Below are 20,609 nucleotides of genomic sequence, written 5' to 3' on the forward strand. Positions count from 1 at the left end.
ATTTTTCTAACTTTGGAGATATAAACATTTATTTTAAAACTTTAGGCCACCCCAACTTACACAGAACAACAGTAAGGCATCAGAAAATCTGTGACATGAAAGACTCTCCAGGGCTCTGGCACCTATTCTTTCCAGCAATGGAGAATTACATTAAAAAGGGGGGGGGGGGGAAGAAAACCCAATAAACAGAAGAGGTTGGGTTGTCTTCATTCTTGTCTTCAGGCTATTGTGCTTTCCTTTCCACATTGAAAAGCTGCCAGCTAAATGTATTCCCAACTGAAAGCCTGGCATTTACAGGAGACTCCTGTGTTTGTATGAAAATATTAACCATGTTTTGCCTTTATACAGCACTTTTCCATGCAAGGATCTCAATGCACTTTATAAAAGTAAATGTTATTATTCCTATTTTACAGATAGTGAAATTAAATCACAGGATTAAGCGAATGACCTCATTTGCTATAAACTGCCATAACTTCACTGCAGTCAGTGGAGATACGGCACTAGCAGAGAGCTAGCTCATTGCAAAGGGAGTCAGAAATAAAGCCCAGATATTCCAACAGGATATGTGGTAGCCTTGGTGCAAATGAAGGAATCATGTCCAGATGAATACCCTTCTGCATGGAAACCTAAAAACAAGGACTGCCTTGTCACTTGTTTCGTTACCGGTGGGGGTTCAGAGCAAAACCCGCTTGTGCACTGCTCTTCCACTGCCTACATCCCGTTGCACTGGTGTTGCAAAGCGCAAGAGGAGAGCTCCTTCCATCTGTTGCTCAAAACCCATACATATTTTAAAGCAATCCCACTTAGTGGGAATATATTTTCAAACAACTTTCCGATGTGATTTGTTAGAGATAGGAAGGGACCATAGCCAATGAAACGAAAAAAAGTCTTGAGACCAACATTTCAGCTAAGATGACCTAATGGGTTTTTGTTTCTACTTCTATAGCACACCCTGCTTTATTTATTATTATTATGTATTATATTATTATGTATATTTATGTTATTTCAGTGGTGGTTTGGTTCCAAAAAATCATTAGGTCTTCCTCTACAAAGCTCAAAATCTGTAACACTACATTTCTTTGGAGTATATGGTATTGACCCAGCCTAGATTCTTTACAAAACTCTCATGTATTTTAGAAAGAACATTTCTTCTTTTCTTGTTTTATTAGTAACAGAAGTTTCTATAGTTTGCTTCCCCCCCTCCCCCCAAAAAAAAATGAAGTAGAAGTTTGGCAACACTATCAGCACTGTTACGATGGAAAGAAAACCAATGGAAACATTTTGCTTTTCCAAAGGTATAACGTGGCATACACATAGAAGAAGAAAAAAAATACATGGATTACATGAAAGTAATTACATCTAGAGCTCTGACAATATAGTCTACAGAAAAAATATTCCATGCTCTTTTTCTGCTATTACCTCCAAAATCTAAGGGTGCCTATATCTGAGTTTGTTTTTCAAATCTATTTCCTCCTCTTATGCATTAAAATGTAATAATCCAGTGTCAATCAACCCTAACTGAAGTTCTTCTCTGTATTTTCCAAAGCTGAAAAAATCATCTTTTTCCAAGAAGCCCAAATTGCAAAGTCCGTTAGACTTTTTTTTAATCTGAACATACAAATTCAGAAAATGGATCTGGATACATCAATAATGTAAAAACACAGGTTGATAAAATGATTTGTGCGCAACAACTTAGACTCAGTATCACAACCTTAAAATGAGGTTTGTTTTTTTTTTTTTTAAAAAAAAACACTCCAAAGTAATTCTGTTTGCACAAAATATGAATGACAGTTTTCAACAGACCCCTCAGTTTTTCTCATGCACAACTGGGCAACTCAAGGTTGCTAGATAAAACGTAGAAACAGAAGGATAATTCATTTGAATAAATTTATCATTTCAACTGTGACTTACTGCCGTAAATGCTTACAAAAAAAGTGTAAACTTGCAAAGGTACAGAAAATAGCCAACTATAAGTATTTATATAAAATATATATTCACAGACACGTGCTAATTGTCGTACATGCTGCAAAGTACACTGGAGCTTCATTAACATCATTGATTGGAAATGATAATATTCTGGGAATCAAACAATAAAAAATTCAAAGACGCTGTATCCCAAACTATGATAAATCATTTATTTTGACAAGTAAGGGTAGTTTAGCTTTAATTATTTATTATTATACTTCATAGCATATCAGAAAATATGCAGTGATTTATTGTGCAAAATGAAATCTTAATAAAACGAGTCCCTTCCCCAAACTACCGGATGATTAAATCTTCATGGAAACATGAGGGTAAACTCTTAGGTATTTTTGTTAGTGAGCTTGCGGGTTAGTAAAGTGAAAACAAGCAATTCCTATTGCATTTGGTTATATTTTAACTTCAGTCCTTTACTGCCACCAAGCCATACAAGTAACACAACCTTAGGGATTCAGAGAGAAACAGAGAGCAAGTACATACTCGACTGCTGCCGCCGACACTGCCGTTACCTTGCGGCTGACACAGGAGCGTTTCGCTGCCAAAGCCAGCGGGGGCTACAGGAGTAAAACCCGTCCGGCTGCCCACCCCAGGTGAAGCCATGTGTTACGGAGCTGCTTAATGGCTCCTCTTGCGGGAGACGTCAGGAGGCCAGCCATCTTCATGTACTGCTCTGCCCTGGCTGTCCATACCCCTCAAGTCTTCAAAATTTAAAGTCTGAAGTCTTTAAGGTCTTAAGTCTTCACAGTTGCGCCTCATTTTTCATTCTCACTACCTCTGAGCATCACCCCGGCTCCGGCGTCCCCGGCGCAGGGCTCCCACCAGCCACCTCGACCCCTCCACTCACGCTAGTCATTTATTGCTCTTTGGTCAAGGTTATAGTTTGGGGAAAATTCCCATTATATCTTGAGTTAACGATACAATGGAGAGAAATCCTAACTTTGTGGTCACTGCCCCTTTTTCTCTCTGAGCAGAAAATCACAGCGCTCCCTGGTATTTAAAGGTAATTACGTCTAAGAGTTAATAATTTCTTCCAGGGACGACTGCGCAGTGGGAGCAGGTAAACAAGCCTGGAGTGCTCCTGCATGAAACGATCTGAGGAGCCAAACGAGGGAAAAACAGTGGGACAAGAGAGGTGACGGAGTCGGGAGCTAAAAGGATGATCCACAGAGCTGCCACACTTCACCCGGCTGGACACGATGGGGGGAATCACAGCACTGCTCAACCTCCCTGGCTTCCCTACCCAGAAAACTGGATGAATGTCAGGAATACATCCACCTCTCGTCACTGCACCGACCTCAAATTGGAGAAGGAAACGGCATTTCCCACCTCTTTTTAAGAATCAGAAGTGTGTCACCACGTAAAGCAAGGGAAGTTCAGAAACGTTTAAGAAGGGCAAGAAAGGAGAAGGGAATTTTCAAGAAATATCAGCTATTCAAAAATTTCAAGCAAATATACTTCATATCTTCAGCAGAAGTATATTTGCTGTTCCATGAATTTCTCCTCTGAAATACAGTCCAGTTTGGGTCAGCGGTAATTTTGTAAAAACAAAACCACATCAAAATCAGCAAGTTAGTTTATTTATCCTCAAAGGAGGAATCATGCTGAGCATTACTCTTTAAAGGTAGCCTTAATAACAAGGAAAAAGTACCTACTGAAACGGTAAAAGGAAATGTTAATCTAACTATTAAATACATAATTATGTTAAGTACTTGTTTCTGCAATTGTAACACTTAAGTGTGATGCAAACTCACTTTTTGGCTTATGCAATGGATTTAATTTCTTCCAATTTCTTCCAGCCATAAAGTAAGGCAAATTGCAAGAAATGCTGCTACAAAAACTACTTAGTTATTATTTGTAAAGTGTTTTAATAAAGGTAAAGCATTAAACAAGGCAAGGACTATGGGCACGGCTCAGCAATGCAGCCGAGCTAACCCAGCAGCCTTGTTGCTGCTAGAAGGGGACAGTCCGGTTCTTCCACCACTCAACTTTCCCTTTCCTCTCTTTTCCAAGAACAGGAAAAATCCACAAAAAATTAATCTGTCCCCCACCACCCCAAACCTATGCTTTCTGGCAGAGTCAGGGAGCTGAACTGCTGCAGGGAAAGGTCCCACGATTGCCAAAGCCGGCACGAAGAAGGGGGCAGGCCCGTGGCGGCCAGGAGCCAGAATGAGATACGGGAGAAATGGGGAAAAGGACGTAGCGACACCTCTTCCGGCAGCCGTGAGCCGTCAGAGCAGCTCAGAGGAACTGCACACTGATGGTTATGTACAGGTCCAGCAGTTGCTGAATTACAACCAAAATAAGGATTATGCACATAAGCAGCTTTCAACCTTGACTCATTCAAAAAATCCCAGGAAAGTCAAAAAGCACATTGCATGTTTGCTCCAGTAAGTTGGAAATTATTTTCTGAAAATAGCTTTGCCATTTCTGTATAGATGGATATATTCCATTTTAGTATGCCAATCAGGAAGCAAGAAATATCTGTTCCTTAATTCTAAAGACATTTCTTTCATTATCACTACCTAAGAAAAAACATACTGGGTAAATCTAGTCATTGCCACAACTTTAAAAAACAGACCACCTTTGCAAAAATTACAAAATAATTTTACCAAAGCACCTTTAACACCTACATAACTTCTAAAAAGACTACAGATTTTCAAATACATATTAGCACTCTTATAAATACTTAATGCTCTATCTACTAAAGAACTTCTTTTTCACAGAACCAAAAATCCCACTGTGCAAAACCCATTTTCTTTTACTGACTATATAATAAACACAACAACTTACAAATCTGCCTTCTGCTTCATCAATATTTTTCCAATATATAAAGAGCTAATGTAAATGACAATATACTCGCTGTGATTATCCAATCACATAGAACAAGACATTACACAGGCCATGGTTTGGAATAAAAAGAGTGAGGCTAAGATTCAGGACCACTGAATCGATCTTAATAGGGGATCTCTTCGAAAAGGACAACGCTGCTCTTCATCCTCACCTGCGACTGCCCATCCCTCCGTTGGGTGGCTGCACCCATTGAAGGGTGGGATGGGCACCTGCGACCCTTAAATTAGGACCCTTAAAGCCCTAATTTCTGATCTTACCTGATAGATGGATTCATGTAGCTCACTGATTAAAAAAAAAACAACGGCCAGTTGAGGTTTCCCTCTATGAAACAACCCCCAGCTTCATACATCACCGGCAGTTCCGCATGTCTGACGCCTCCCCCCGCCCCCCCAAGCAGTCATTTGATGTACAGAATGGACCAAAAGAGCCATTTGTTTGGATGGTTTTTTTTTAAAACTTTTGCTTTTAAAGTTTCACACAATGTCTTGCTTTCTCAGGAACGTGTGCTCTGCTAGGGAACGCGGGAGAGGAGTTTCAGGGTCAATTTACCAAATTAGTATCCACAGGAACAAATTACAATTTCTTTGTTCTCCTGCGTGACACAGTCTGATCCAGCCCTCGCTAAAAATTAATACGTCGAGAAAACGTACCAGAAAATCACCAGCAGTTTCGGCTTGAGACAAGTGAGAGCAGCAATTTCCAGCTGGTGAGACAGTCCCAAAGGTGAGGCCCGGCACCAGGTCAGGGACCAGCTCTTCTCGCCTCCTCCAACTCCGCTAGCTACAGCACTAGGTCAGACCTCCCCGGTCCGCCCGGCTGCCCTACCACCGCTGCTACTCCTTCACTAGCGAAAGAAGGGTGAGGAAAAGAAAGAGCAGCAGCGGGAGCCAGAAACGTGGCTGCCTTGGATGTCCCAGGAGCTGCTACCTTCTCGGCTCCCCCAGTGCTCACCCTGCCTCATGCCGGTGCGGTTCCAGCTTCCTCACCCCAGGAACCACCTCATCACACCCACTGCCCGTGGCGCTCGACGACGTGAGGGCATGTGGAGATGGGAGGTGCGGGCATGGCCTCAGTCTGTCGGGGGGAGCTCAGGCAAGGAGCAAAGACTACGGCAGCAAGAGCCCAGCTCCAAGAAATCCTGGGAGCGACTGTGTGAGGGCACCTTGGTTATAGAAGGATGGTACGTCAGCATTTCCAAAAAAATCCTCATAAAACGCATCTTGAATCCGCCACGCACTAACTCAGACATAGCAAGCTAACGAACATTATTATGCCTGAAAGTTACTCTTAAACTCTTATATAAAGCTTGCAATGTGATGTTCAGCTGCCGACATCAGCTTAGTGTGAGTGGACCTGGTTAAAATGGCATACTTCAAAATTCAGTGTTTTTGAGCAAACCACTTCAGACCCTCTGAAAAGGGCAAAAAAATGTGCATAAATCCCTGAGATGAAATTTGGGTATATACCATTTATTTGCGTGTCCTGATAGGGGCCTAATACAGAGTATTTAGAAAAATAAAAGGAAGCAAAACTATAATGGGAATCTTAAATTTAAATTATTAGAAAGTAAATACATAGCAAGCACTACTTTACTGTGCATACAGTCCTTAAGGAGTATCCCCGGAGATCTGTACTTTTCACTAAATTTGCATGTTTTCTTACTCTACACAGTTAAGATTGCTAAGTGCATATAAACAAACTCATGAAATCCAAAAGATGAGAAAAAAAAATCATACTTAGAATTTTATGAGAAACTCATGCAAAATCCTACCTGATTTGCTCTTTCGAGGTCTGTCATGATCATCTCAATTTCATCAGCCCTGGGAGAATAAGAGAGCATAAGCACCATTACCAAACAACGCCTGCAATACGAGTCTAATGCATTGTACAACTGTAACATTCGTACAAACGACACCAGTTTTCAATATTATTTTAAAAGGACACAGTAAAGACTGATTGACTTTTGACTGGTGAAATCCTCTTGGGTTTCGGCTGTGGTGACTGGTTTGTAAGTCTCCAATTCCTTTGCCTATTCCCTTTCTGCAACACAGCAGCTCAGAATAATTAATAGATCTTTGAAGATCTTAATCCCAGACCTTCTGCAGCAGCACTGTGTCATCCTTCCTAGATGTAAAGGTGCTTCACAAGCGGTAATTATGAAGAAGTCAAAGACTGTAATTCTTCAATCAACTACTTGTATACATGAACACAAAAGTAGCCTATTATTCTTCTGTTTTAGTGTGTCTAGAAGCTTGGTTCTAAATTCTATTAAAAGAAATCATGAGGTCAAAGAAACAGAGAAATTCAAATTTAAATTACGCAAAAGAAGGTTTTTGACACAATTTTTATGGAACTCTAAATTTAGATTCAGGCCCTTAATACACTTTACAAAGCTGAATAGGAAAGTCAAAGGGTTGAAAACTATATAAATGGTAAAGGAAAGGTAGATCCATCATATGTGTGTGTTAGGCGCCAGCTACTAGCTGTGACCCTGTAGGAACCCCAGCATTTCTAAGATTTGCTCATGCAAATGGATCAGATCCTTAAGCAATCTCTTTTATCGTCACGCTGAATTACAGGCAAATATTTCACAAGCATACTCTCACCTATGAAAAACACCAGAAAAAGGGCCTACATACCAAAAAAGTATGTTCGGTATCAGTACAGTAAGACATATTACTTCTCCCTAGACACTTGCCTGTCTTACATCTCTAGACCATATGGATGCAATAAACACCATCCTCATCTCCTATGAACAGCAGCTTTAACCAGCAAGTCCTTTTGCAATCTGCCAACACCATAATGTGTGCTTTTTGTTTTTAATCTGTAGCAGATCATTATCAGTAAAAGCTGTGAAATACTGGAATTCCCTTCTTCTGCCAATGCACAAAAGTCAGCTTTTCTTTTCCTGCAGATCCCACACAAGATCCATTTTTCTATGCAGGTGTTTGCTGGGAAAGATAGCTAATTGAAGTACACTGGGGTACTGGCACACTCGACATTGGATTATTACACTGGATATTGACTGACTCTTCAACAGCATTTTAGGTTTTTGCATGCACACTTAGGGAAACGCCATAAAAGATCATAATAAGTAAATGTGTACGTATATAAATTAATGGAAAATTATTTTTAATTATAACCTTTAATGTTGTCGGGGAAACATGAATTGCCTTTTGAAAAATCTTTTGGACAATAATGGAAAACAGATTAACATGTGTTTTCTTGTGCAGAAGAAGCTAATGTGCTCTTATACTGGAAAGAAATCATGCACAAGATGTTTTGAATTAATAATAAATAATACACATTAGTTACTGAATTGAACAATTGCTCTTCAGGCAAATAAGGACTCTAAGTGTGCAGGGACTAATCAAGACACTAACCTGGCCAGGTTCATATGAGCCTATGATAACTTTTGAGATCTGTCTAGCCTAGTTTTGAAACAACGCCTTTTGTTTTAGACTCCAGCCCTAAAATTCCGTTCCGTCTTGTTAAACCGCAAATGGAAATTAAAGTATTTCACATGGGAAAGATGTCCATGAGAACATGCAAAGACCCCATTATGCATCTATAACAGAGTACGACAGAAGAGAGCATCCTAAAATGCCAAAACATATTTCTCAGTGTTTTACAAGTATTTTTAGCCATGATAGTTTAAGGATCCTCTTTATGCAAGCTTATGTATTCAGGTTGAATTTATATGTGGATGCCTCAGGTTATATGGAGCCACTGCGTGATGTCTGGATTATGTCACACGCTGCTCGGGTCAGAGCCTGCGAGCATCCCATTCCAACACAACGGTTACAGCTTAAGTGAATCCAGTTTTCTTTAGCTTCTTTGTGGAGCAGGGGTTTGGAGAACAGTAAAAGTCCTGCCTCTCATTCCCAACAGGAGAACATTAGTGTCAGGTATCAGCCAAAGGCCTTAGAAACTGCACGACCTGAGAAGACTGATGGACTCAGAAGCACAAAAATCTCTGGGACTGGGGGGAGGGGAAAAAAGTGCCATGCTTTTCGGAGCAGAAAGGTCATTTTTCAGTTATGGATTCGGCCAAGGAAAAAGCCTGGCTGCAAGCAAAAGCAATAGACTCTGCGACGCAGAAGAGAGATGGGCGTTGAGGAGGCAGAAGCATGAGCAGGTCTGGACCCACCGAAGGATCCTCAGCTACATCTGAAGGTCGCAGGGGCAAGTTAAGGAAGCCAAGGGTAGGGAAACGGATGAACATAGCTCATTTAAGTCTACTCTGCACACACCTATAGCCACTTTTAAACCTTACAAAAGTATTTATTACACACACCCAAAAATGGGAATTGTAAGCCCTGAGTGAGAAGGGGCTAAGAGCAGTGAAGCGGAGGAGCACCTTGGGCCAGGTGAAAGGTGCAAGGCTGCTAGTAGGACAGCGAAAACTAAATTAGACTAGAAGGCAGCACAGTGCCTGAAAAATGAGGTGCAGCAACTTAAGACAATCCTGTATTTAAAATGGACATGAGTATTAATAGCAGTATTTGCATGCCATTTCTGCCGGGGTCAGAATTTGAAAGATCTATCGTAGAACTGGCATATGCAGCCAATTATAAAAAAGCGACCGAGGATACAGAACACCATAAAAACAACATTTCTGCCCTTCAATGCGCACAGATAATTCTGACCGAATCCAGTAGAAGTGTCGAACTGTAGCCAAAGGCAAAATCGTCCCTTTGTCCTTGCATTCAGATACAGCAGCTGTCGCCTACTGAACTCTCTTTTCACTCATACCTTTTCTCTGCCTAGTTTTTCCCCATCTTTATCCACACACCTAATGAAAGGATGCGAGATCTCCAAAAAACTCCAAACAAAACATCTCCAGCCCAGCAGTCTGCGCATGCACCAAGGTTAATGCTGCACCCATAAATGTTATCTTAAAGTATAGTAATGAATTAAATTACTCTGTATTCTTCCCTAGTACAAGCGTCAACAGCATTCAGAGGAAACTTCAAGCGGAATTCAGCCTTTTCATTTCAACAGCTCAACTACCACATCAGTAGCTGGCACTCAGTGGTCTAAAGTCACTTATTTCAGAAGATCTCTAATAGCGACATTCACTGTTTGCGCAGCAGAAGCATTTATTATAAAAGAAATCAGAGCTCTCACACAGTTTAGGCCGTTGCAGAAGCACGGTGCACCGCGGCTTGGCTTACAAAGCAGCGTGCTGAAGGCAAGCCTGGGAGGCAGCGGGAATGCCAGTTTGGCGCCCGGAGTCAGGCCCAGCCTGGGCATTTGCGAGGGATTCACCATCCGCCACATTTGCTCCTTTTCAGACCTTCCCATTTTGGCATTTCTGTTAATGGAGCTACTACTCGACAGGCAAAATACCATTATGCTTAAGGCAGGCAGTGTCTCGTCCTACTAGTTTTCATTTAAACTCTGATGGGGGACCTTGAAGGGAGCAATGGCCAAGTTGAGCAAACCTGTGGTTACATCGATCCTAAACTTCTGACCAAAGTCACTCCATGAGAACTCAAGTCACCTATCAGAGCTGCAGATCTGGCAGTTTTTACTTTCAACTTTCTTAGTTCCTGAAACAGCACATGACTTGGCTTCCCGTGACCACCTAGACTGCCCCATTCCCCAAGAGTGGAAGGCAAGGGAAAAAAAAGAAAAAGGAAAGTTCTGTCTTTCTTTCTACGGATACAGAGAATCAAGGTATTCAGAAGGGACAGGACTTTTTGCTAAGCTACACTGAGACTTCTGCTGTTTTACAGAAGGTTTCTGCATTACAATGGTCAGGATTAATGCCACCAATATTCAGGGTTTGTCAAGGGTGATACTTTCTTAAAATTAAAACAGAGGTAACAGAGTAAAGAGCAGGTAAAAGCTCTTTTCAAGAATGAATATCATCCAACCTGTGTTATTTTATTCCACAGATAGTATAGACATTAATCTGACCTAATTCCTCATAATCTCTGTGTTGGAGCAAAAGTAATCAAGCAAGCAAGACAGTGCTTCAATCTACATGACCGGGAGTTTGTTCTAAGTTTCAGCACTTTCAGGCTAAGGAGCTTGGCAATCAAGTTTGAAGTCCAAGCATTTGGAGCTACAGAATAAGCACCAGCAGGTAAAAAAGATCTGAACTGTTGAAACAACATGATCGTGAAATATGCTGCTATTGCTTCACTTGCTGTTGCGTATAAAGTGAAAACCAAAACACATTAAAAATATAACTCTTAAAAGGTATAAGATTTTACCAGTTATGAAACAGCCCTCGATGCTAACATGCCATCCATTAAAAAAAAAGAACTTAAGGGGTTTTCAAAAAAACCCACTTATTCAACTGAATTGCATATGGGAAATCAAAAACAAAGTAAGGCTCAATTTTCTTTTTAAGATCAAGATAACTGATTATGAACAGCATAACAAGTACACAAATTCCGGAACAGGTAAAATAGAAAAAGCTCGTTTTCTCTTCCTAAATAAAATTAAACCAGATGAAAACCCCCAAACCCATGAAGCCATTCGCTTGCAAGCATGGAGAATCTGGACTTTATGATCAAAATCCAGCGGATCCAACTCCTTCATTTAGCTACTAGCTGAGAGAGGCAGAAACAATTCCTTCTTATTAACATGACAAGCGAACGGTTTGCCAAATCTTGTGGCTACAGCCCCCGAAACATTAGGACTTACTGAACCTTGAAGGAAACTGCTGTTGGATTCTTTATACATGGAAGAGCTGAAAAACACAGACACTTTCGAAACTGCAGTCAGCAGTGGGGCCAAGAAACTTCACTAACGGGGTAGATTAATATTTTGGTTTGGCAAAAAACAAACAACATTTTTTCCCACACATTTGTTTTCTTTAAAAACACCTATAAGTTTATTGGTCAGAGCAAATGGTATACGGAGCCACTGGGGCTTGTTAAACCGTTCTAATTGCTAAAACATTTACCCCTCAATTTCAAACTAAAAGCATACATTATCAAATAATGTGCATTTATGCTTAATTAAAAAACATACTAACATGTACCTACTGTCATCACTGGGGCAAGACTGAGCAGAATTTGGTGGAATTTAGTAAATATCCTCTTAACATTGGAGGCAGTATAATGTAGCACTTTCATGTTACAGAACAAACTCGAGGATCCTGGGAAGAGTTGTCTGGAACATGCGGAAAGGGGAGAAAAGAAAGAGAAGGGACCTCCCCCCCCCCCCCCCAAAAAAAAAAAGCAGAGTACTGAATTTTTCCAAGTTCCAATGAAGCTTCTGTCAGGAAAGGTTCCTGGGCCTAGGATCACTAAACCACCTGAGAACTGCCTGCTCCTTGATGAGCCTGGGAAATCCAGCATTGGAATCTTCTATTTTTTCTTTAAATAGAAAAGAAGGATGACAAATTTCCTACCTAAATTCAAGACTGTTCAAGACTGTTACAGACTCTGCTAGGAGGATCTGTCATCTAATCCCTGTATCTCAGTGACTCCAAGTGAGGGTGTATATGCTGCTGACTTGCTTAAATTCTAGGACCTATGTATGAAGATCCAAACACACTTTCTTTTAAACTCTTAGAAAGCATCAGATAGAAGGCACTATAAAAGAACACCAACTCTGTTTATCTTGCATATTATGAATATCACTACAAACATAATTTAGGCATTTTTTGACTTCATAATGATTCTAATCCAACAAACATCCATTTGAGACAAATCCACATTTGTTGCTAAAACAACCTCCAAAAGTCACAGACACAAGGGTTGTATAAAAAAAGAAAAAAACGTTATTTCAGCATAACCAGTATAGCACGTCAAAGTGCAGGAACTAATACACATTTTAGTAGTCAGTTCTCAAATCTACTTTTCAAATTGCAAGAGCTATAGGTTAATATTTTCTTTCACAGCAACCCTCTAAGGATCTTCAGATCAGATAATCCTTTTTCCAATGTCATATAAATCCAGGCCTCTTGTAAAAGAATTTCTCTGTTCAGGGATTCATAAATCCACCAACTTTAGTAATGAATTGGGTGTTTCCTTTCCTAGGAATTCAATTGAAGAAAAAATCCTCCCTCTGTTAAGCAGTGAAACACTGAAGGCTTTAAATTGAGAGATCAAAGAAATGCTGGTTTCAGGTGCTCCAGCACTTACACAAGACGTCATCTGGACTAATCTGGAGCACGGTCAAATATCCAGTGTACATTCTCCAGGACCCTTGCTGGAGTTATCCCACACTAAATCAAATTCTTCCCCTAGCAAAAAGGAGAGAGACTCACTGCTAACTTTTCCACGTTTTTTTTATTTTTACTAGAATTAGAATTGTTTCCTCTCATTGTGAGCCTTGTATCAATGCAGTACACCGCACACAGGATCAGCCCGCAAAAATAAACCAAGTCTCTTACAACAATTCCTCATTAAGCACACGAGATGAGTATCCTAAGTACTGGGATCAAGCAGTCTCCCCCGCTGCGGGTGTGATCTTCACACAAACCATGTCCTAAGTGTTTGAAAGATGTCAAGTGATTGTCAAATATTGATAAAGGTTAAAGAAACTGCTTATAAAGCTTAAGATAATGAGCAATACTTGGATAATACAAGACAAGAATCATCTTGATGAAGGAAAGAAAAAAAAAAGACCCTATAGAATTAAATCTCTTTAAATCTATAGAAAAACTGCTTTTTAAGAAAACCTGTACAGCACTTTTTTTTTTTCTCTTTCACAGCTTAAGTCAGGATTTTAAGGGTAAGAAAACCAGGTTTGAAATTATAAAGTTTTAAACACAATAGAAAACAACTTTATTCCAGTGATACACTAGGGAGCAGAGTTTCTAAATATCAGCAAAGGGTTTTATTAATTATTTCTCCAGAGTGAGAGAAATTGATGAGTGATACTAACTGATAATGCCCAATAAAATAGAAAAAGAACTCTATATAACAGAAAATATAAACTTGTAGAATCTTAACGCTGCATTACTCACAGTTTTGCACGTATATGAACTTGGCACACTTTGCAAATGAAAGAACAACACATAATGTAAGCAGCTGGAATGAAGAAGGCTAAATAAGTATCAGTTGTATTAAAAATCCAGCCCAATCTACAAACAAGTGGTACATGTTTTTATTCAAAGACAAAACCATTTTCTTAAGTACCATATATTTTGCAACCCAGCCAATATGAATCCTTAATTCCCAGAACTGGTCATTCCTCCATTTAAACACTCCTTATTCAACTATTCTTGCATTTCTCTCCCCACGTGAGAAGGTTTCCTGTGTACTCCGTGGCCAATCATCATACTACATGTTACAGAGAGGGATGTTGGATACAAAAAAAAGCAATCGATCGTTCTTCTCCTCGTTTCATGATCAAATGTCCTATTTCCCGATGTATTTTCACTTTACCCCACAAAGCCTCAGGACTCATGTTAAAATCATTAATCAAAAGTGTCCAGAATTGGATCATTCTATGTTCCCTCTCCATGAGAAGCTGGTGACAACCCTATGGGTAGGGGAAGAGTTTGAAGAAGGTTGCTGATAATAGTATGAAATTCAGTTTGCCCCCCATGACCACATCTCCCACTCTGCAATCTGAAGCAGCACAAGGTAATACCCGACCACACCAGAAGCTGCCTGCAGAAGAGGACACCTTGGACAAAGGGACAGTGGGGACTGTGTCCATGATTATGATTATGACTGAGAGCATACAGTAACCATCCAAAACTTGCAGAAACAAATGATCTTCAGCCTGATCTAAAAATCGCTCTCCATTAACTTCTCAGGCAGCTGCTGAGAAGTCTCCAACCTCATGTGGGAGGCTGAGGCTAATTTTCCTACAGGTTCTCATCCTGGCAGACAAAGAAAGGAGTCCCAGCAATTCAGTTCTGGGGGAATCATTCGGACCCAACTTTAGGGGCTACGGAGAAAATGAAAACTTCTTCATGTTTAATTTTTGCTCTACTACTGCTAGAATCGCATCTGCATTAATGTCTAGAAGTGCCACCACTGAGACTGAGATACTGGTGCTAATCACCAGATTTGTTGAATAAAGTCCTCAGGGTGAGGAATGCAGTCTCCAGGCTCAGAACGTGCAGAATATTCATGCTCAAAGCAGTTTATTTAGACAAACAAACATGTCCACTTATCGTCTTGGTCACTGCCAATCCGCACTGTGCTATGCCCTGGCTAGCAGGAGGCACTGCTTGATCCAATATGATGGCTCTGAGGGTTTTCTAACAATACAAGATGACACAGATGCTGCAAACTCTCTATTTCCTGGTGCTTCTTATTACAAATTGAAAGAGCTTGCTGCAATTCCCCTCTCCTGACTTCAGCTGATTCAATAACGTATCACAATTTAAACACAGACGCTCTTCCCTCTCTCTCACTTAAACACAAAGCATATCAAAAGCATGGAATTACTCCTGACTTGGCCTTGAGCAGCCAACATGATGTCAATTTTACATGTTTTATAAAGCAACAGCATGTAGAAAGCAACTCAAATGCAGGTCATATCAAGCATGTGACCCACAGAGCAATCAAAGACTGCCTGAAACTGTCATTCAAGGTTCAATCATCTTCTTGCAGGAAAAATGAAACATCTGTGGCCCAGAGAATTAAGTTATGTATTGCATAATTCATCTGGTGTCTGCCACAGCAGCCATTTTAATGCTCTAGTGATAAACATGTATGATTATTTTTGTTTTGTTTCCCGTTGCCTCCATGGTATTTCTATTTATCTATCCATATTACAACGCATATGTAGATAACAAATATACAAAACAGTGTTACAGTCGGCTGATAAGATGTGGGAAATCAGCAGTCTTATTAATCACATTAAGACGGCACCATCATTAAACCTTATGTTCGCTGTAATTGTACTCGTTTTGCTTCTTCTGGGTACATTCTATAGTTAGATCTGATGATGAAATCATTGTTCCCCGAGCATCCAAACACTAGCTTTCGAGGTCTTTTTATTAGAAAGCTGCCTTCCTTGTATGCAAAGCAAGTTTCTTCCTGTTTCCTAGGTATTCCCTCCCCTCTTTTTTTTTGATCGTGATGGAAGCAGGAGGAAAGAGCATCTTATGCCAGACAACGCAGGACCCCCTCTCTTGCCCACTTTTTCCACTAATGTGTTTGTGGTCCCCACTTTGAGAAACTCTAATCGAAACCATCCCTTGCAAGCCATTCTGAGCAAAATCCTCAATGTAAGCCAGCAAATCTGCCCCATTAAAAAACCTGATCAACTTTGGTAGCACCAGAGTTGTACCCGATACCCTGAAATCTTGCAGATTGTTTAAATATCTTGGATAGAATATATGTACCCAAGCCATGATGCTCTTCGCAGAGGTGAGCCAGTGGATAAGACAGCGCATTCTCCCATAAGCCTGAATAGGAATTAAGCACCATTTCCAACAGACTGTTCCTACAAAGTTGTTTAGAAAATATCTATCGCAATAAAATCAGCTCTCCCACCGGAGCTTTGTAACAGCCCCCCACTGCTACATCCTCCTGCAATATTTCCAGGGCATTCCCTCATCCCCTAAATGTTATCTTTCCACTTCCCAGCCCGCAAAAGGAAATACCGACTACGGATGCTTCCCAGCAACACGTATATGGCTGAGCACCCAGCGAGCGCACAGGCAACTGCTGCTCTCAGATTGCAGCCCTCCTCTCGAACGGAGCACTCTCGGGCTTCCTCTTTTATGCGCTCCCGATTCTCACAAAATTCACCAGAAATCCCTGTCCAGGAGACCTCTAATGCCATTAATTTCCGTGGAAATCAATCCTCAGCTTCCAAGTCAATTTAGGAAGGGGAACTGATGAACTGCAAACTGATCAACAAGCAGGCTGGCAGCAAACCAGACCACGAGCTCGTGAAAGCTTCATTTCCTTAGGAAGCCAAGCGAAAAACAGCGCTCGCGTGGTGCCACCGCTGGCTACACGTGAAACTGCTCCGTCAGGGGAACACAAAGACCCCAGTCCAGAACAGCAGAACCGTCGCCTTTGCTTTTGCTTGAAAAAAGGCATAACGAAGTAAAAAGGAAGGATTTCCTTAAAGACCACCTCTTAACTGATCAACTCTCCTGCTCTACAACTTGCAAAAGCTGTTTTATAATGTTTTCTCCAAATATATAATAATAGGGGACAGTTTGGGATTTTGAAAGGTACAGCACTTGCAACAATTTCCTTCTTTCTACTGATGGGGTTAAAATAGATCGCTTATCCAAAATTAGATACATTCATTAGAGGCATGTTACGTATCATTCTTTTTTATTGGAACGACATATTTTAAATCAGCAGGAAGAGTTGTCTGTGTTTTGATTAAAGATCCTCTAAAAATACACACAAATATTTTAACTTTACTCAGTAATGTCACTGGACTTACAACGTGTAAAACATGCATCCTGGCACACTCAAGGGCATAGTTTGGGTTTTTTTTAGAGGCCCTATGTCAAACTCGAAAAATTACTAGAGCTTTTGAATAGCTACAAAATGAACAACCTTCTCATTTTACATGGATGCTGATAGCAGATATTTCTGTATGTTTGTTTTCTTTAAAACAAAAATAACAAAAAAATGCACCGCTTTTCTATAGCAACTGTTCACAACTTTACTATAGCAACATACCAGATTCATCTTTAGGAGCTTCTTCCAGAGCAGCTCAGCATCTCCTGTTCTCCTTAACTGCAAAAAGAGCTGGAGACCTCAGCTATTTAGAGAATCTAGGTCTCTCTCTATTCATTTCTCCCCTTGTTTATTCTGTATCTTTGTCTACCACTATAAGAAACTATAAAATGCTTTTCTTCGACCTACCTCGGTCTATATTCAGTGAAATGGATTTAAGGCAGTTCGAAAATAAAGCAGGACAATAAGGCAATTTTATGTACACGTGTCACTCCACAGGCTTGTGCAAAGGGAAAATTACTGTTTACCACCACAGCAATGACAGATCATCCACATCCTACCTGGTGGAGAACGGTAATTCTCCAGCAGCCTGAGCAGGTATTAGGCTAAATATAACGGATTAATGAAGAGAAGCCACACTTGTCCCAGTCTGGAATGAAAAGCTGTAGTTCTCTAGGTTATCTGTCCACTCTGTCCAGGCTGCCTTTGGTAACTAGCACTATGGAGTATAAGATAACGTCCTATATGGCCTTTTGAAGGACTTACCAACATAAGATAAATATGTCCAGTAGGCCAATGATTTCCAACTTAGTATTTTTTTTTTTTAAATCGAGCTGCTCATGTGTCCCTCCAAGCACATTTACTAACAGGCACTCAGGTATAGCATCTTGCCTCCTGATATCATCAAATTCACCTGCAACATCTGGTCACTGTTTTATGATTAAGGACACCAAAAAGCCATTGTTTGGTGACAGCATCTGTATGTGAAGGCAACCAACCGGGATCACTGCCATCCTTGTAACAATGCATCCAATTACCGATCTGGCTTGTTCTCTTCCCAAATAGCTCCAACTCTGCTCCGAATGGAAATGCCACTTTGCCAGATTGCAATCGTGCCACCAATTTGCAGTTTCAGTCTATAGCTACCAACAGTGTGAATCTTGCTGACCCAAGTGAGAAAGCAGCAAAAAGTGGGCAAAAAGAAATAAAGGAGGGAAATGGAGTGTAAAGAAAGAGAAAACTAAAACAGAAGGAGGAAGGAGAAAGGAAGGAGAAAGATATATTAGCTGGCTACAAACAAAACTAAATTGTATATATATTACACAGAGAAAATTACTCAAAATAATCCTCCTTGGCAAAAAACAGCCACCCTAGGTCCTACTGCAAGCCCTTGGAGGACGACAGTGCAGTATTTCCTAATTTAACCTTCAACAATTTTATTAGCAGCAACACTTTTCAAATTCTCTATTTCCCTTTCAACAGTTGTTTAGCCTCTAAAGTACTGCTAAGGTAAAATAGCTTCAGGCTTGACTAATACTGTAATCTGTGGTATGGAACTATTTGATTATTCTGTTTCAACAGTTATTACAACTGGTTTAGTATTTCTGCAGAATAGGAGTGACTATTGTTATAGTCTTCTGTCAGTAGTGATAATTCCTCAGCATTTCTATTAAATCTAAAGATATGCTGATGTCAGAAACCTCTCTGGTGGATGAAAATCATCCTTCCTAAATGTAACAAGCAGCTGTAGCAGAGAAAGGAGGTAAGACAACGCAGAGTTACCTTTTAGATTTACTTATTTTTTAATGCAATTGTGCCTGTAAGACCCATTGGTTAATAGAGTTACAAGACCAGCATTTGGTCAATGAGAAATAATTCACACCGTTCATCCTCCCTCTTCTCTGTCCCCCACCTTCTCACTTCTACTTCCAGGCTGTCGCTGCTGCATCACCTTCCCCATCCTCCTGGCTAAAGTGTGCAATAAAGAAGTTTCTCCAACGTTGTATCTGAAATAAGACCAGCCTGCTGTCACAAAAGAAAAAAGGCAGGGGAGCAGGACTGTATGGACAGCATGCATTAATACACTGTAAAGCTCAGGAACTTCATCCAAGGACATTTTTCTTAAATCTGTTCCCAGAAATAATCAATAATGAAGTCTTCCGTGGGTCATTTAGCTTTTTATAGGGTCATCATGTATTGAGGTGCAGCAAACTTGACTGCAATACCACTACTACACAGGCAGAAGATACAAGGAAATAGGAACTAAATAGAAAAAATGTGGAAAAAATGTTAAATAAAGTTTGGTTAAAATAATACAGATATTGGACAATATAGTCTCCAAAAAATGGTAACAGAAAGCATTACAAAAAGAGCAAAGTTTATTTACCACTCAGAATTAGCACACAAAGCAGTTGATAATTACCAACCTGGGTCAAAACTCTGCATTTATGTAACATTTCTCCCTTCTGCCGCCTACCCGCCTTGCTCAGCTCGGGTCTAACGGCGTGCCACCGCCTCACTGCCGAGGAGCACGATAAAAATCAATCAAACAGTCAGAAAGACAAATAACTTTTCTGTAGCACAACTAAAATATGTTTTTGCTCAATAACGTAAAATTAACTCCTACTCCTTTGCCAAGAGGATAGATTATTTCATCAGAGTACAGACAAATAGAGATGTTACGTGATCAAGAACAGCTCACTCCGCTGTATTTAGTGGGCACTGTCTTTCAGGGAAGAGTGCCAAAGTACACCCGTTATCGGTTACAAACCCTGTATCAAAATGGTGTGCTGATGAGTTAAGCTGGTCCAACATACTCAACATCAAGATATTGTACATTTACAACTACAGTAACAACTGTGCAAGTATGAAGGTAATGAATAGGGAAAAGACTAGAAAGTCACTGTTGTGTTATGGATAGTCATCCAGCAGCGTTAGGAGGATCAAAAGAGATTGTGAAAAAGAGTCCTAACTAAAACTTATGCACCAGGGAACCCACAACAGTGATTTCTAGCCTTTCTAATTTGCAGATTACCTGGAGTTTTCCATCAGAGGATCAGATACTGGTATAGCACATTTGCACTTAATGACTGGTTGCCTTTCCCAGTTATTTTTGTGATCTCTTAGCAATAACCTGTGGACTTCCGGGAATGTGCAGAACACGCCCAGAAAATCACCGGTCTCGACCACCAACGCAGAGCTCAGACCTGCTATTACTGCAGCCTGAGCTCGCACAGTGCACAAAGCTAAGAGCCCTCTGCCATTTCTGAGGTCCACGGTACCTTAATTAAAAGGACGAAAAATGTGTCGGTGGATAGTCCCCCAGATGCGAACAGCAGCATCACCAACACCGTCGTCTTTCCTTCCCTCCACCTCCCCCACCAAACACCCTGAGAAAGTGTAATTAATTCTAAAGTCAAA

The 20,609-nt window shown here is 40.5% G+C and overlaps 1 protein-coding gene across 1 annotated transcript in view; it reads right to left on the reverse strand.

The window, feature by feature from the left end:
• Positions 1-20,609, reverse strand: part of CUX1 (cut like homeobox 1) — a gene marked incomplete at its 5' end in the record, with an annotated part of 245,024 nt that overhangs the window by 63,363 nt on the left and 161,052 nt on the right. Inside the window, one exon of the mRNA XM_026063632.1 lies at positions 6,602-6,650. Within this exon, the coding sequence (XP_025919417.1) occupies positions 6,602-6,650 (49 nt within the window). The remainder of the gene's footprint in view (positions 1-6,601; positions 6,651-20,609) is intronic.

Source organism: Apteryx rowi, unplaced genomic scaffold (genome assembly GCF_003343035.1).
Source record: "Apteryx rowi isolate R43461 unplaced genomic scaffold, aptRow1 scaffold_20, whole genome shotgun sequence".
In the NCBI taxonomy this organism is placed as follows: Eukaryota; Metazoa; Chordata; class Aves; order Apterygiformes; family Apterygidae; genus Apteryx; species Apteryx rowi.